This window comes from Anneissia japonica, unplaced genomic scaffold, assembly GCF_011630105.1.
Source record: "Anneissia japonica isolate Jap-2015-1 unplaced genomic scaffold, ASM1163010v1 scaffold287994_len634616_cov204, whole genome shotgun sequence".
Taxonomy (NCBI): domain Eukaryota; kingdom Metazoa; phylum Echinodermata; class Crinoidea; order Comatulida; family Comatulidae; genus Anneissia; species Anneissia japonica.
The window spans coordinates 255,292-274,995 of NW_022707798.1; the positions used below are offsets into that span (position 1 = coordinate 255,292).

The following is a 19,704-nucleotide window of genomic DNA, read 5'->3' on the forward strand; positions in this document are numbered from 1 at the left end:
ATTATATATAACAACAAAAATCTAAAGTTGGGTAATAATCCTACTGAAATACAGATGAAGTTTAGTGGAAGATTTTACAATTACATCCAAGCAGTCTACTTGCACTTAATTGCAAGATGATCAACTAAAGTTTTTGTTTTAGTAAGTTTTAGTATTAATTCATATGAAAAAGGTTATTTTAATTATTCCAAAACAGAAAAAAGGAAAGGGATTATAAAAATATAAAAATCAAATTAAAGATGACAAAATAAACAAAATGAAAGAATGATGTCGCGTCAACTCTTTCAACCAAACGCGTTCAAAACACTGATCTCTATCAGTGGTTACTGTAAATCATTATGACGCCCTCTATCGTGTCTCCTATGGCAACCATGAAAATACAAGTACACATTGTTATTCCTTGCATGCTGTTGATGTGGTTTTCTGAATGATAATTGTACCGTTGCATTTAGTATCTGTGAGTTATATAAGTTATTTCCATAATTACGACATGTATTATTAACAGAAGATGTTTACCTCAAGTTTTTGATTGCGGAGTGTCAGTTTTAATTAGGCCTAAGGACCTTTCCTGTGTGAGGTGGGTGAAGGATCATCGCCGGACTTGAATGGGTGCCTAGGGCCTAACCTAGGATTTACGAAATCAGATAACCATGTATGATAGAGCTCCACGACATCTAACTTCTGGATCACACTCAACAGGACCAAATGTCGGGCCTGGAACCTACGAAAACTTAGTTCCCACCTCTGCTAAGTTAAGAGCAGGTATGTAATGTAATGTATATGACTTGAATTATGGAAATCTGAATAGGCCCCAGGCATAGGCCTAGACCTACATTACTTTATCCTCCTATCCCTAGGCCGAGCCTGCCTAGGCTAGAGGCTAGGTTAGGCCTAGGCCTAAGTGAGCTAGAGACTAGCTAGAGGGGGCCTAGGCTAAGCCAAGGATTAGTTGTTATTTATAGATAGTGTGTACAAACTAACTAGACGTAGGCTAGGGTCCATGACATGGTTGAGGCCTATCATTTAGCAATTTAATTGTAAATATAAATTTTACTTATTATTTTATTATTCATTTTCACATTGACTGAAGTGCAGTCCTGTTTTTTTTTAAGACATCCCACATGTTTTTACAAATTCATTTCATTTTTGCAAATGCCATCAAGCAAGAGCAATGCTTGAATGAATAAATACCATTGCTCTAATATTGACTAAAATTCTTTTTTTTTTTTTTTGGCTTTCTTTTAGATGGATATGCTCCTTTTTCTTCCATGACACGAAGGGAAACTTTCCTCACAGTACAAGACAGTGTGATAGCAGCACCAGGACCCGGACAATATGATCCTTTGGTGTGTCAAGATAGAATAGTGGGTGGTCGTACTCTAGCAAACCGCTCACAACGTTTTCAGGAGACTCAATTTAATAAGAGCAAGACACCTGGTCCAGGCTCATATAATTTGTCAAAAAGTAGTGACTGGATCAAGAAGGTTAGCTACTCGGAAAATGACACAAGGCCATCAGGAAATGTAAGAGTTTTTTTTTTTCATTCATGTCATAATTTTTGTTCATCTGCTTCTATTCTCCATTGTCTCCAAGTGTGTCGCCATAAAACCTGATAGTACGAACAGTGCTCAAGAAAGATTTAGAAACAGACTAGAATAAAATATCTGTATACTGTGAGATAAATATTAGGAGTATTACAAACAGGGGTTTATCCAGAAAAACGATATAGGCCGTCCAAAATGGAAGCCAGTTGGGGTGGCACTGAGCCGATGGGTGGGCCACACCCACTTGGGGCCACACCCATGGGAATCCCCACCGAATATTGGTACGAAAACAACGTACATTCAATGAATGTTGTTTTTATCAAACGTAAATATGATTTAGCTTTAGTATAATGTAAGTAACATTCGATAGATTTGAAGAATATAAAGAATTTGCTAAAGGTAGACCAGGCTCAATTAGGCTAGGGTGAGCTGATTAGGCCAAGCCTTCCATGCCGTCACGGTAAAAGTGGCCGTTCTAAATAATTGTAGGCCGTCCAAAAGACGGCCGGATGGCTCACTGGCTAAGCCTATGATTACAAACCAGATTTAATAAAAAATCTGAGAACATAATCAATTTGTAATTAATAATTTATGAAATTTCTGTAATTTTTTCTTATTTTTTTTAGTTGACTAGTAGTACTAGTAGAGTTCGATATCAGCGGCAGGCACAGGCTCCGTCAATTCCAACTCCTGGACAGTCGTATGGTTACGAGGAAAATGAAGATGGCGTATTGAAGAAGCAGGATCCCCCGGATAGGGACAATTCCATGGGACCAGCATTCTATAATGTTCTACATGTAAGTATTGAAGATATACCCCACCGAAACAAAAGACCATCCAAAAATATAACAAAACTTTTAAATGCTCATCCATTTAAAAGAACAACAGAGGTTATCAACTCCTAAGGCGCAGGTAGAAAAGAAAAAAAAATATCAGTTTACAGTGATTTACAGTTTTATTTCTACAAACAAAATTAATTTTGCAAGCAGAAATTTAAGAGTTGTTATCGAAATGGTAGTATTTAAATGTTGGTTAATTAGACATGGAATAGCTAAGGCGTCCTGGGTCCAAATCTCATAAAATATTATATTTTTCCACCCTAAACCAACTCCACTTTTTAAAACATAACTTTGATTCACAGGAGAAATAAATTAGCAGTTAGTTTATAGACCGTACAGTTCAGCAGTAATGACTGAGTCCTATACTACAATATGAATGCCTTGCCACACCACATAACATTTAACAATCAATGCATTCCTTTTCTGACAGGATAAGACAAAAGCAACAAAGAAGTACAAAGGTGTGCATTTTGGTAACATGGCCTCTCAGAGGATGGACTTCAGCGGTAACCATGGCCCAGGGCCTGGTGAGTACAATCCACATCAGGTGAAGTGTATGGAGACGGAGCTAATGAAAGCTAAGGATGGCACCAGAGTGTTTGACTCAAAGCTTCCACGTTACCATGAAATGATTGTACAAGAAGTTGAGAAAAAGGTTAGTTTGGTTTTCATCCCTTTTTTGTTTGTTCACAGTACACCCTAAAATTGAAGGCCCATAACATTTCATTATGAAGTTACAGAAGTTTATACATACAGCTGTTTAACGAACATTATTTGAGAAATCAGCCTTCAAGGTTTAGGATTTGGGTATTTCTCAGGCAGAAACAATTACCAAATCATTAAAAATTGTTGTTTTAACATTAAATGTGGGGAAAATAACAGCATAACATAATATATACTGTAGATATATAAAGGTATTGTAATAAAATAGATTTCATAAATGTTGACATTCCAGCATGTTTTGGCCATTATCTCTGAAATAGGATTTGCGACGAGTGACTGGTTTGGCTTGCTTTTCACAATTGATGTTTTATTTATTTGTGTGGCAAGTCATATTTATTTATTTTTATTTATTTTTTTTTTTTTGTATTTGAACCATATTGAATGGGGGTGAACCATCCAACAGAAGCTGATCATTGGTGACCCTCAACCCTCACATGTGGGTGAGGAGGGTGAAACTAAACCTTTTGTCTTGAAATTATAATATATATAAAGATCACTGTGGGATTCTATACTCCAACAAGTCAACAAGTTAACATTTGTTAGTATTGATGTTTGACACCTTTCACTTATATTGATTGAAACAAGTAAGATGAGAAGGAAGTCAAAATGATACAGTATTAATCAATTTAAATGATTCGCTTCACACAGGCTGTTCCTGGACCAGGCAAATACCAGATCAATAGTCAGTTTGATATTACGAAACCCTCAATCAATACAGAAGGCCTGGAAGTTGAGCACCCGCCATTCATGTCACAATCAAAGGTATGCTAGAGGCTTCAGTCCAGTCTATTCCACTCTCTCCGTGACAGCCTACTAATATGTTTACTGTGCAAATTTATATTTTACTGTTGGCATAAACATATAAATTTAAATTAATATAAATATCACACTGCATGATAGAGAGGCTTTTGCACTTACCTGTGCTCTTTGTCATGATCATTTTAAATTATTATTGATATCACTTTTATGCGTTGATTTGTGTATTTGATATACCGGTATTACTTCTTTTTTTTTTTTAGAGATTTTTTGATCCTAAAAATAAAGCACCTGCACCGGGAACGTACAATGACCCACGTCATGCCTTAGAAGTCCTCAAGCGAACAAGAGGTTTAAAGAAAAGTCCTTTTGGTCAAACAGCATTAAGGTTTACCACAGAACCGCACATTCAAAAAACTCCAGGTGATTTCATGGTCTTGATACCTGTAATTTGTCCATTTATTGTTGTGATATGATGTCATCATGCCTATATATGGGTGTAATATTACATACTTGGGAACAATGATTTAAAACAGATATTTGTCAAAGAAAATGATGTTTTAAAGATACACTGCACTATTTTAATAATATCTGGAAACCTCCATCAAATTTTGTTTACAAATTTAATTGCTCTTTTAAAAGGATAAAATTTAAGATCAGCTTAGGAGTTACAAATATAAAAGATTATGAAGGTTTTTACAAGCACACTATAAATGTTAAGGTTTGGGTGCAGCTCTCACTACTAAAACAAAAATCCACTTTGACCCTTTGACCCATTTTTATGCCCATTCCTGAACTAAATGAATATAGAAAGTAAAAATTTCAAATATTGAATTTTATTTTTTTATACAATTACACAGATAGTATATTTTTATTTATTTATTCAGATTTGAAAACAATATAAAGTAATAAAATCAAATGTTAAATGGTTTATTCCAAAGTTATATAACACGTTTTTTTATTTTTTATTCTAGGGCCAGGATCGTATAATTTCCGAGGCATCGCTCAGGATAGTGTACGGAAAGCTTACGTAGAAAGCACCAGGAGAGGCGCGTTCGGATCAACGTCGGTTCGCATCAAACCAATAACAAAACAAACCGAAGCAGCCCAACCAGGCCCAGCTCATTACCAAGTCAAAGACAAACCAGATTACAGTAGATACTCACAGAACATCTCTGCAAATTTTTCATCACAGACCAACAGGCTGCACTCACCACCACCTATTATCAAGGTACATTATACAGTGGAGGATTTGGGGATTCAAAATAGAGGGAACCCAGGGAGGGAATTTCAGTGATTGATTAGTGTCCAACTTCAGCCCACCATGGTTGAGAATGAGGTACAAAAGTTTATGTCTATGACACCTCTACTTGGTCAGATGTAGCACTTTTAATTAAAGAAAAATTAGGTGTCGTCACATGGCTCTTCCTACCGGGATCTACCTGGATTTCAAGACTTAAAGCTTAGAGCTTTTGTGCCCCTCTTGACTTGTTAAAACATCTGCTTGGGTACGTACAGGCTGTATTTCAATGGATGGTCAGACCAGTGCTTTTTTAATTGAGACTTGAATTGGTTTACAGTTTGAGTATTTATTACATAACTGGGCAGCGAGTTCCAACAATTTTATACTCCTGATGGAGAAAACATTCTGTCTTTCTTTTGACTTTACATGTGGTTTATGTATGTTTACTAGTCTCTAGCAAAGAATATATTTTTAATTTATTTCATTTAGCTTTCAGCACTAGGGCCAAGGATATGCCAAACTGTGAACTTAATCACTCTTCAAAGTGGTAATCTCATCACAACACAAACATAAACACAAGATGCTCTACATAGTCTAAGTATCATTATTATGAGGCTTAGGTAGTGGAGTTCTTTTTGTCAAGAGAAAAAATTCTGTTCCCTGACTGGAATTGAACCCAGGACCCTGGGATTGGAAGGCAAACATATTAACCACTAAGCTATTCAACTCCACTCTACTGTTTTGTACAGTGGTTGTTCAAGAGGGGCACTTTTTGAGTGGGAGGTTTATTTGATAATTAACGGTACACATCACATCTCATATTTGCACATAAGTTGGCAAATGTATTTTTGAGCTATAAACTGTTCTGTTCTTGCTGCGCTTGTGTCAGTACACTCTCATTATGATTATTAACATTAAGTTGACCTTATTTATAGGATGTACCTCCCCCAGGGTCATACGAGGTTAGCAAGTCGTATGATCGTACCCAGGCTAAGGTAGAACCAGCTCCTCCGAGGTCAGTCATTGGAAAGCGAAAAAAAGGATCTTTTCTCTCATCTTCCTCAAGGTTTGCGCAACCTAGGGACATGATTATTGAAAAACCAGAATCGGCTAATCCAGGTAAGGACAGAAATACTAAAATTCATACTCAATTTCCATATGTCTTTGAACACTTTATATATTTGTTTTAATAAGTAGTAAGGATCAATCAAAAAAAGAAAATTAGGAGATTAAACAAATTGTCACCCACATCACGAACTAACACAATCAAAGTAGATTGTGTTAGTTCTTGAAAACAAAACAAAAAACGTGACAAAATAAACATGAAAAAATAAGTGCATATTGTTTGTCAAGCACTTTTGTATTCTTTACGACGAAAAGACAACAGCGCATATTTTAATTCGCTAACACAATCTACTTACATTGTGTTAGTTTGTGATGTGATCGACGAAGTATAGTAATATAGTTATAGAGGTGAGAGTAGTGAGATGGAGTCCTATGGCATTACATCACTGTGCCATTTGTACCACTTCGTTTTTGAGTAACTACCAACCAACTAGTCATTATACTGTAGTGCCTTTACACGTAACCTAGTTACAAACAACAGGTCTCAAAATCGAACAATGAGTGACTTTTAGCCTCTCACATACGCCCTCTCTCAATCGTCCCTTTCGCGAATCCACACCTCCATGCTCCTTGTCCACACACTCGCACACAGATTGATCATAGTATTCTTGGTTTTTTTAGGCCCTGGTACATACCAACCAGAAGACTCTCGTGGTAATGTTAAGTTAGGCATGATGGTTTACAAAGATAGTCGTTTCAAAGAACACAAAAATGAAAACCCAGGTCCAGGAGCATATGAAGTAAGTACAAGTTATTAATATTATATATATACAATATGCATAGCTTGGTATTATATTAATAACATTCAAGCTATGTATATTGTATTCTTTTTTGAAACATAAGATTTTCATAATACAGTAGAACCCTTATTAATGGGACACCTTCAGGATCAACGAAGTATCTCCTTAAAAATGATCAGCCGTAGTAATAAAAAAAATTATTTTTTCTCGATTTGCGCCTAAACAAGTGTCCCCTTAATATAGTGGTTTCCCCTGAGCAGTGTTATAACATCAATCAGTATCATGACATATTTCATGTATACTGTATATTAAATGAGACAATAAAAATTATCTTATCTTGTATCACTCATTCTCATAATTTTCCATTCAATATCTAGAAAGTTTACATTATTCATTACTTTTCTACATTATGTATATAAAATTAATTAACTTCTGATTAAATTTTTCAATTTTGTATGTTGTATATGCTGCCTTTGTCATGTTTATCCTTAATGTGTATGTGTTCATTGTATATATTGGCAACTTTTGTTAGCATTTTCTATGATATATTCATTGTTTTGTGTGAAATTAATTTTCTTTGACCCAGTTGGCTATTTAACGTGACATGCTTTGATAGACTCACCTGTGCTGATAATTGCAATTTCTTTTAATGGTCGGATTATGAACCTTGCGTAATTGACTTTGTGTTGTTTGTCCTCCGTAGATGAGTCCATTGATACAGGATACCGTGCTTAAAGGTACTTTCAACGCAACGCTTAACAACCCAGTGGCCCCCAGGATGGATATCACCGAATCAAGATCAAATACGAAGCAAGCTTTCATGTTAGGCGTTTAATTACACAGCATCTGATATCAAAAATATGTGTATATAAAAATGTATATATAAATTATATCTTGGTATTTGTTTTTCAGATGTCTTTCATAAACCCACCAATGATATTTTTTCTAAGACTCCAACATAAAGAAGGACAAATTTAAGTATTATCAAGTGTATTTTAATTTTTGTCTTTCATAATACTGTATATATTTTAAAAATTGTGTCTTCATGTTTTGATAAATTAATAAATAAACAGTCTTTCCCCCTCTTTCCAAAGTTTGTGCATTAGAAAATATGAATATGCCTTATGTGAATGTAATTGTACTGATAATGGTAATAATGTACAGTATTTGTATAATACGCTATATGATAAAGCCACACAGCGTGTAACAAGCTATGCACTGATAACCTTCCTGCCAACATTGTAAAGTTCAATTGTGTTAAAGAACTACCTTCCTTCTGGATATCATTCCATATTCAGTATATCACAGGCATTTCTGAGTGATCTGGTAACAATAATAATAATAATTATAGTTAGTAATAATAATAGTTGATAACTTTATTATAAAGGAGGTCAGTACTTGTACAGTATCACCAAATTATTGGTGTTTTTAACTTACTTCTTTAGGTTTATAAATGTATTCAAAAGTATCATAAGCAATGAAAATCTGTCGTATTGATGACATATTTCATACCTTTGAAATGAGCAATTCAGTGTTTTAAAATGGATTTAGATTTTTTACAAATTTTACTTGGGGAAATTGATCTTCCATGCAAGGCAAAATTCATTTTAAAACAATAATATAGTGAGTTATAAACAGCAAAATGCGATAAATTACCGTTGTCATTACCTCGGTATTATAGATTGCAACCTTACGAAAACAATACCTGAATACGAATACTCCAAATCTTCATTCGTTTTCAAATGAAAACAATTACATTTAGTGCTTGACAACGAATACGCGAATTGAATAAGATCGATGATCCTCGTAAACGAAGATACGTTGTGACAGTTAATTATGGGGGATTTTGGTTGCGTGTCTACGTGACGGATTCACTCGTGCGTAACCGTCCTGCGTTCTCGGCCACAGGAACTCAAAGACTTCACATGCGTAGATGAGTCATTATGACATCATTACTAGATCTCACCGTCTTCGTGCAATCCAAAGCTTCCTAATTTATGAATGGGGATAGATCGGCTTAAAAATTCTTAATTTGGTAACGTAACTTCGTTATCGGCGTTTTCGAAACTTGAGAAAACTATGTTTTAAAATCTATAATGAAAATTCAGAGTTCGAATCCAATGAAACTTTAAGTATTGAAGTGAAATACCTGGTGGTAGCGATTTGATAGATTAAGATTTTATCTGTACTTAACATGTACTATCATAAAAATTAACGATTTTGGCGTCGTGCTTCCGAATCCTCTTCATAAAAACAGTGTAATTCCAAAGCTAATGTTTGTATTGTAAGTTATTCGCAATATAACTATTTAGAATTCAATTTATGACGATGTAGACAAATGTAATTAATGTGAATAAGATAGTTGAATAAAATTGTATATAGCCCGAATCAAATGTTCTTAGAGAAAGTTTCTATTGAAGTATTAAGTTTTTAAGAAGGCCAGCGGTGGTCCGGAGTGAACAGGTGTGCATTGTTAGAGTAGGGTAGTCTCGGAAGAACTATACATTGGAAACTAAATTTTTATTGTGGTCGAGTTATTAACCATCGGTGGTTTAATATCAAGCCTCTCTCATCGGTATTTCATTTTGATGTTCATTCAAGGTAGGTAAAAGGGATATACTGCGTAAGTGATATCCAAATAAATCGCACCCTGATTCTTTAGTCGAATCTTAGTGTTAGGCCCAGTAATGGTAGTAGCAGTAGAAGGAGTAAAAAAAGAGTAATAGTACCGTAGCAGTCGAGTATTTAGATGGTGGTAGGATCAGCAACAGCAGCAGTAGTAGCAGCAGCAACAGTAGTTATTTTAGTCATAATTGCGCGTTAAAACTGCAACCATCTCACAAACATCATCGTCTCGTCGTCGTCTTTTCAAATTGCCAATCTCTTAAATAATTCCATTACTTCGTTCTCGGCTTGCTTCTGAATTAAATATTGTTATTATTTTTAGGCGTATCCCCTACGATACCATGCACCAGTAATAGCACTCGTTCTTAATTATTTTTCCTTGTTTTGTCCATTTACAAGTTTTATGGTTTATGATTTTTAATGTTCTAGCCAATTGTGAGTCCTGTTTTTGAACTTCTATTACTGTTGATAAGTTGTTTGTTTTAATGATTTCTTGAATTTCAGTGTTGTTAATTGTTTATTACCAATCCGTTTGCTGCATGCAAATGGAGACATTAAATGTCTCCACGTGTCACCAATGATGATATGACCAGAGATCTATCTACATATACGCACATCTTTAGAAGTAGTAAACACTGTCTTGAGAGTCGTCCAAATCCTTATGAATGAATGAACGAATGCCTTCTTCTGGCTGACCTACATTTGGCAAAATGCGTTTCAGTATCCTTATTTTCAGCACACATGTTTAAACACTAAATCATGTCTACGAGGAATAATTTATCGTATGACACGAATCTTGATTTGGCAAAAGTCGTGAAACTCGCCATCGGCCAGATTCCATCGATCAGAGGAAAGGAGAAAATTGGACGGGAATATAAAGAAATGTACGATTTAGATAAAAAGGTACAACATTTCTCGCATCTGTACGCCTAACCACAAAGAATTTGAATTAAATCTACAAAAGAATTATAATACAACATGTGTTTATTGGAGTTGCACGTAGCCAAATGTAATTGGACGCAGAAAATGTAATTTAAGAAAATGCATCACAAAGTTTTTGAGAGAGCGCCCTCTGGAACGGCACCAGTTGCAAAGAAATTATGAGTCAACGGTTGCGTATCAAAATCACTTTTAGTTTTTAATAAATGGAGAGCATGATACTCTATAGATAGGTGATATATTTATCAATATTTAACATAAATCTCTCGATTACTAATCTTAAATATTTGGAATTTACAGCGTGTATTCTGACATGCTCTTAATTGGTAATATTTGATGCCTGTAATTGATTAAACAAATGTTTAAAATATGGATAGTGCTCAGGTTAAGGAAATAGGACTGGAAGTTTAAGCCAAATCGAAGTAAAATACTATGAAAAGGGGATTAGAGCCAATTCTACTGCTCCCTGTCTTAAGCTACATTCACATCGGATTCAAACCGAAATTCCGACCGCATTTCCGAAGCTCTGAACGCCATGTGTCCCTATTCTTACACACTGATTGGATTTCTTATCGGGGTCGGTAGGCCTTCCGATCCGGCCGAAAATTCGGATTCGGTGTGAATGTACCTTTAAGTGTGCTACTGCTATAACTTCTATCCTGTGTTCACACTACTATAACTTAAACCTTATTTCTGCATCAATGTATTTTCCTATTCATGAGGGCACTGAAGCTATGGTCGAAAGACGAACGTTTTTGGAGGTCCCTTTCCCTATTGGGGAAGCTTTTGGATTTTAACACACTACAGTATTATATTTTATGTGACAAAATAAACGTGATAATTATGCCCATTTGGGTGTAATATGACATCATCGTTCCCATATATGGCACATCACAAAAATGTTTCATAAAAAAATTGTTACTGTGTACAAAGCTTAAATGATTTCACCGTTGCATAGTGGTTTGTTTGGCTGGTGCCAGTGGCGGGTGCCCTTTTTTTTGTCACCACCTGGATCTGCAACTGATGTATACAGTATTATGTAGTTTTTGAGATACACAACTGATATTCACTTCACAAACTATTGAAATCAAAAGAAACCAAAAAATCGTGATTAATGATGACTCTCTCGCTTAGTCACGTGATTATTCGTCAGCTGTTTATTACTTAGTTTTCTTTCTTGATAGCGCTTCGTGTGCAATTAAAGTGCAATTTACTTGAAACTTGCACTGAAAACAACGCTACTCATGTATAGTGATTTAAAAAGTGGTTGGAGTGATCTGGAATTCCAAATTTACAATCGGAGGATCAGTAAATGACTCGGTTGTCAATAGATATGGCGTTGAGTAGGCCCGCAACTTAAATTAGTTAAGTCTATTTTACGTTTTTATCCAGTGCCTAATCGAAATGAATACGGTATGATGTATCAAGGATAAAATGTCAACTCAAAAGTTGAATATGTTGTAAGCATACTATTATTATATTTCCATTCAATGTCGTCATCATCATCCATTAGCATTAATCAACATCGTCATCATCATCGTCATTATCATCATCATCATCATCATCATTACCACCACCTTCACCACCATACGACATCATCATCATCATCATCATCATCATCATCATCATCATCATCACCGCCATACGACATCATCATCATAATTTTCATTATCATTATAGCAGCATTAGCACAACCATCAGTATTAGGCCTACCCTACATCAGAACAATCGTCTTCGTTGGCATTATAACATACAAGCTTGCATTGCTGCTCCCAGCTCTATGCCAATCCCGCTGCACTTCAACTACTTTCAAAATAAATCCTATGAATTAAATGATGCAATGTTTTTCAATATCTTGAATGCTGGCTTATTGATTTGCTGGCAATGTGAGTGAATGCCCGTTAACTTGCAGCGTACAATTTATTTTCTTGTAAAAGATAATGCGTTAAACGCAAGTAATGTTTAACCAGCCTACATAAAACTTCAAAACTAAAGTTCAACCGGGAAACGTGAGATGTACAAAATTAGTGACAGCGATATAGAAAATCTATACGAAAGTCACTGTATATCAAAACCGTCAAACATTAAGATCAACGTGTTTGTCGTGTGGGGTAGCAATTAATCCACGTTTTAGTTTGAACTCAATTGGCCAACATTTCGTCAATTCTGTTTTATTCTCACGATAGATATATTACATATATTAGGACAAGCGACTGTTAACATTGTGCGCTGATGCACACTAATATTCAAACTTTTTTAAACGTTTTTTTTTTATTTTTTTTAAATAAGTTTTTTTAAGTCCAGCTGTTGTTGCGATGTCGGTTTCGACAACGAGGGCGTTGTTTAATTAGACCACAATAATTCATGGAACCTTGTATGGTGTTATATACCTTAAACACCCGGGTCTTAAACTAATTAGGCCTACAATAACTGAAAATGATAGTGAAGTGAAATTAATAGCCTCAATTCACCCATACCACACTCAAAGAAACCCACGCACGATGCATAGGCCTATCAATGAAGTGACGTCGCCAGCTGGGGGAAGGGTATTTTGATCTCCCGTCGAACAGACAAGCCACCTCTTCCTCCTCGTCGGCTACGACTCTTCAGACCAAAAATTGAACGTTATTTTCATTTTTTGTTAATTATTAATACATTTTTAAACGTCTCAAAATGCCTTAATATGGTCATAAATTTCCCAGTTTATGTGGCGTCAGGGGATCCTTCTGACCCCCACCAGAGATTCCAACCAGGTAGTAGACAGTGTTCTCTTGGTGACAGCGCAAAGAAATGTGTGGTTTTTCACTATCGTATATTATGCCTTAGTGGCGACGAGGGTTGATATTATGTTTTATGGGAGTCACCCAGCGCACGACTGACGCTACTGAAGGTATGGGTTACAGAACATACTGTAAATTTAATACAGATAAAAGGTAAAGTATATATTTATGAGATGAGAAACACATTTACGTGTGCGTTTTAACTTCATGAGGTCACATGAGGGGAAAGCTTAAATCTAGCTGTGAATTCCTAAAGGTGGTATTACATGCGATAAAAGAAATTGAAAAGAGTAGGCCTACTGTTCCACTGTAAGCTATTATAAACCGGGCATATAAGCAGAGAAGCATGTACAATAGGCCTATATAAATGTTTATTGTATTACTATACAGTTAAGTCATAGGCCTTAGATACTTTTATTTACGTGTGTTAATATTTATTGAAATATTTATAATAGAAGTTAAAACAGCGTGGGGGATTTAAACAAATGCTCCAAGCAATATTTGTCGCGTCCCGCTCTTTTGGTTACACGTTAAAAAACTAAACGTAGGCCTACTTAGCCACCAGGACAAATGTCTTAAGATTTCTATTGTGATTAGCAATAAATGTGTTATTTTACCTGTAAAATATTGGTATGAATTCAGTAAATAATTAAAAATAATTGTACAATTGTTATAATTTATACTTAGGCCTAACAGAAAATCACATTTAACGATTACGGTAGGCCTACCGGTATCTATTGAGCGCTTTTCGACGCGAAAGTGTAGGCATATCGTTAACAATTATATAGGCAAAATTTATTGGTACTAAACGCAATAAATATTTAAAATTCATGAAGACGCATGATTCATCTAAAGCAGGTGTTTCAATATCGCATTAAATTATTTTGACGTCATAATTCTACTTTTTCGTTTACATAGAGCGGTGGTGCGTTGACCTCACGAAGCCGAACGCATTCGAGTGTGTAATAATTTCTCGGGCATTCCACCCATCTCTGAAACAACTGAATGGATATATAAAAGGTCGTTGTTGGGTCAGGATAAATATACATCTTTGTTTCCAACGTATAATTGAGTTCTTTACTTCTCAACTCTCCAGACTCGCTGAGATCAATTAACAATTCACTTCATCTCAGCATCGCTAAATGTATCGCGTTACCACGCGTTTTACGCCTCATTTTCCTTTTAGTGGAAGTCTTCTATGTTTTGAATAAGGACTATTTTTCCAGGCTGAGCGTACGAAGTTGTCCTTCTCACCAGCTGTATCCAGAGAACCCCCCAAATCCATATATGATATCATTTATCATGTGCATTACGTAGTTAACAATGCTGGGAACGTATCAATAGAAATCTACACGTGTACGACAAAATCCACCACTAAAAGCTTATATTCATGAGCCTCGGTTTACAATATCAGGCTATTATGTAATCTATATTTTTCCACAAAATCCCATTAACTTCTGTAGTTTATTTGCTATTCAATTCAAATTTGTGAAATGGGATCTCACTGAAAGAAAAAGCTACGCTACGGTATTTAATGCCACCTCCATCAGCTGGGGTGCGAGAGTCGACGTTTTTTCAGTGATTATTATAGCTGCCATAAATTAATGTTATCATATCATCATCATGCACCATCGTCGTCGTCATAATCATGATCATTGTAATAACAACATCAAAGGCAAAATCCTAAACACCATCTGCCTAGTATTCTCTCTTGGCATACCGTTCACCTGTCGTTTTATACTTCCTTATTTTGTCTGTTTTAATGTTTTCTATATAGGCCTATGCCGAATTTATAATAAATAAATAAATAATAAATCTGTAGCAGAGCTAATAGGTCGTTAACAGGCGATGACAGAGCAGCAATTATTCTTATCATTATCATATAATCATCATTTTTGCAACGCCATAAAAACAATTCGGCTCATATATCGTTATCAATTATTATTTTTATTTATTTTTATTTAACATTTTATTCAAATTTTATTATTGTGACAGGGCCCCTGGAGACTCGCCGCGGCCATAATACGGTGCCAGTACCGTACCATGCCTAACTCTCATGCGAGAGTTATGCTAGGAGGAGGCTAGCCGACGTTGTCCAGATTTGAACCGGAGTCTTCAGTGCAAGAAGCAGGAATATTACCTCTCGGCTCATCTCAGTTTATACACTTAACTTCACCAATCATCATCGGTCCATCATATCAACGATTAGTATTTTTTGGATCAGTGTCCTACCCAGGGGCGGATTAAGGAATTTGAAATAGAGGGGGTCCAGGGAAGAACTCTCACAGATGGAGGGTCTATACTACGGTACCTCAGCCTCACCTTAGTTGGGGCTGAGGCAAGAAATTTTACGATTATAGCACCTCTAGATGGCGGAAATGGCACTTTTAGACTCAAAATTTTAGTATAATTTTCTTTTTTTCTCATTCTTTTTTTAATTTTTAAAACTTTAGGGTGCCCGGGCTGGCTGGGCCCCCTTGAATCCGCCAGTGTACCTATTTGAATTTTAAACTAACTAATTATATTACTTTAATTATTTTCAATTTTAGAGATTCACTTCAAAGGTACGGTAGGCTTTGAGTGAAACAGACAGACAGACAAACAGCGATGAACAACCTTATTTGTAAATATAATAATCAAGGTTAAATTATCACCATTTCTCTTGATATCCAGGTTATGAGCGTCTTAATCCCAACATATCTTTGTAATTTTTTTTTTATATTTTGATTCTTTATGGGTCCTCAATCCATAATTACATCTAACCTTGAAAGCTGGATTGTATGTTTCCATTCCGTTTCCTCTTCTCCAGCTGCTAGGGATAAGGTACTTTCAATTTGATTAAGAAATCCTGCTTTGTTTTTTTTTGTTTTTGTTTTTTTTTTTGTTCCATGAGGAAAGTTAAATGTTACTCAAATGAGTTCAATGTTGTCGTGTATGTTGCTTAATGTCTTGCGCAGGTGTAATCCTTCTATTGATATTTTTATGCGTCTTCCGGCGTAAAAGTTGTACGGCTGTTAAAGCTGATTCGTTGTAGTTTTGTCAAAATTGTTGTAGGGACAATGATAAATCATTGCTAACAAGAACTACTCCACTCTGTAAGCTTGATACGCTAACGATATTTAGTTTATGCGTAGAGGATCATATGTTTTATGTTGTGAAAGATACTGCCATTTAATAAACGACAGTGATAAATTTGCTGACAATATTTGGCCCATGTGCCAAAATAAATAATAATGATAATAAAAATGATAAATCTTATGCTATGCGTTGCTTTGGCTGCTTGTATTTTAATATTTAAATACGATTATCTTTATTTCCTTTGTCAGTAATCGATTTGTATATTTTTGTTTATTGATATTCTCCGCACACAATGTTTAGAATTGGCTTATATTATTTGTATGACCCGACCTATCTATTAAATTAAAAAGTATGACAAACAAAATTGCGCTAAACATTTTTTTACTGAACAAAAATGAATGGTCGATCGCCCTTAATATACACACCTGCAATAATAAGTAGATATGCTTTTATCAAACCAGGTCGCGCATGTGCAATCGGCACGCTTATCAAATGGGCTAAACGGATTACGAACCCTTGAGGGTGTTCAGACTAGCACCTGATGACGTGAAATATGTCTTAAATCGTGGTACTAAACATTCGAACACAAAGGCAATTACCACTAAAGAGTCTACAAAGATAGTTTGTCATCTCGTGTGTGATACCATTCCTGAACAATTCGACCAATCAGGAGCATGGAATGCTCGGGTACCTGACGTAATTACGCTGGCCCAGTCTTCTCTCTCCTCGACAATCATTATACCAATACACCTGACAGCATAGGAGGTAAATAAGTTCACCCTCCATTGCCAGTGCAAAACACAGGCTATTAGTAAATTGTCCCTTTAAGGAAAACTGCAATAGATCATACTTTGAGGATTGTTGCTATAATATTGGTTTAAGCTAGTCACTGCGACGTTTTATTGGGACATACGTAAAACAAACTAGAACGTGTGCAGTTATAGGCCTGTGGATATTCTATAGATCATGATAAATTATTTTCAAATCAAATTTAATCCTCCATTCAAAGAATTCATAAATCTGCGTCTTATTAGGAGCAATGTAACTTAATACGTAACGCAAACGATATTTATTAAACTCAGGGTACAGTATAGGAACTCTACAGTATACAGCCGTGGTTTATATGTGCTAAAAGCTACGGATATCTTGGTTAGGCGTTGGCCATGTTTTGTGCATGTTTTGTGCGTTGTTTTTTTGTTTTTGGTGTAGTATGTGTCTCCCGCGGCCGCAATCGGTTACTTAAAACTCATGATAAATAAGTCGGACCATATGCCTATCATAGTCCAAATGAGAAGGCATTTTTGTGCTACAAATAGCTTAAATATTTAAAATTTATACCATTAAATATCGTAATGTTATGAGTACAGAAGGACACGCACTGCAGAAATGGCGATTCCTCAGAGACGGCGTCGCCTCGGTAAGCGCTCTCCGAAATCATAGATGTAAAAAGTCTCTGGTGTATGAGGCCTATTAAATAACATTAATTTTGAAAATAAGAATGATGTTCATGTTTGAATCAGATGTCAACTTGTAACTTAACGCTGATAAATGACTCAATAATGTTAGAGCAAAAAATAGTGGAATTGCGTGTTTGTCTGCAACTGAATTAATTTTTAAATCGCTGTTTTGAATTACAATAAAATTCCATGCAATCACATAACTCCATCCCATAATAAAGGGTATATTATTGCAATGATTAAGTATGTTTTCATTACGATTTGATTCTCGCCTGTGTTCATTGATAAGTCCATTTGACAATAATCAGGCGTTAGAAATTGACGTCATGAGTCTATCTCGCCGCATACATTTTAGTGTGATAGCCTAGTTGAATAACTAAACCTAGGAAAATTGTGTATTTTTTGTGTTACTTGGAAGCGTACGGTATTCTTTCATGATGAAACAACATATCCTATAAGCTCAGATAGTTTCATCTGGTTTCTGTGATGTATGAAGATGAAATACAATCTTTGGATTTAGTGGGTCATCCTTGGTGAGATTCATGTACTGTACATACACTTTTGGACTTAGTTACTTTTTCGAAACGTCGATCCGAAAGTATGCAGCACTGATAGATGTTGTTAAAATACAGATATACAGATACATACATATATATATATATCATATATATATATATATACATATATATATATATACTGTATTATTTATAAATTTCTTATATATTTTTTAAATATTTATTGTATATTTATATATATATATATATATTTATTTGTATATTCAGTTATATATATATGTATATACTAGCCAGTTCCCCATAACATTGTTATTATTCACTATTTTATCTTTCTTTAGTATTACTTATACTAATTTATTATTATTGTTATTAATAATAATATAATATTATTAGGCCTATTATTATTAGGCGTATTATTATCATTATTATTATTATTATTATTACTATTATTATTATTAATAATAATGATGTTATACTTAAAAGTTTATACTCGTTGCCACCACAGAATAATTGACTAACCTTTAATTCTCCGCTCTGTATTTCAATTTCTTTTATAACCACATAAAAAACATGGTTTTTTTTTTTTTTGTTTTTTTTTTTTTTACTAGGTCAATATGTCGACTATTGATAAAAACGCGAATATACGATATAAGAAAATACAAGGCAGCATTTCTGGATATGATTTAGAGTTTATTTATAAGTTTTGTGATTGTTATATAAGTAAATAATTAGGCTTAGGGCCAACTCAGACAGCGTCGTAAGACTGCCCCGACGATGAATCGCGTCGGGCTGCGTCGTACGACGCTGTGTAAGTTGGCTTTTAGGGCTATCAAAAATGGCATATCGAACGAACATTGCATTTTCCGTGACTAGAAAATTAATCTAATTTCAATAAAATGTAGTTAATTCAATTTTATCAGAACTAATTTTAATTAGGTCATTCATTTTTATAATAATATAATACTATCATTGTTAATTGTTATTATTAATATTACTATTAGGCCTATTATTATTTTTAGTAATAATAATAAAATAATAATAATAATAATAATAATAATAATAGTAATAATGAGATTAATAATGATAATTTTATCCTTATAAAAGTTTATGCTCGTTTCCCCCAGAACTTAAATAGACTAACCTTTAACTCTCCGTTCTGTATTTCAATTTGTTTATAACCATAATAAAAAAAATGTATAAGTTTTATTTCTTTACTAAGGCCTATATTTCCACTATTTAAATCAATTGAAATAAATTGTTGTTATTCGATTTATCAATTTTATTCCGCTAGATCTTTTACCATTTTGATGATAAAACGTTTTTATTATCAGACATGCGGA

General features: G+C 34.7%; 1 protein-coding gene across 1 annotated transcript; it reads left to right on the forward strand.

Moving 5' to 3' along the window:
* Positions 1-554: 554 nt before the first annotated feature.
* On the forward strand, positions 555-9,363 carry LOC117106426 (sperm-tail PG-rich repeat-containing protein 2-like). The gene is made up of 10 exons (XM_033247790.1): positions 555-762; positions 1,246-1,523; positions 2,171-2,341; positions 2,814-3,038; positions 3,755-3,868; positions 4,126-4,285; positions 4,837-5,093; positions 6,041-6,224; positions 6,852-6,970; positions 7,674-9,363. The coding sequence occupies exons 1-10, from the start codon at positions 651-653 to the stop codon at positions 7,803-7,805; spliced, it is 1,752 nt and encodes a 583-aa protein (XP_033103681.1). The 5' UTR covers positions 555-650; the 3' UTR covers positions 7,806-9,363.
* The last annotated feature ends 10,341 nt before the right edge of the window (positions 9,364-19,704 follow it).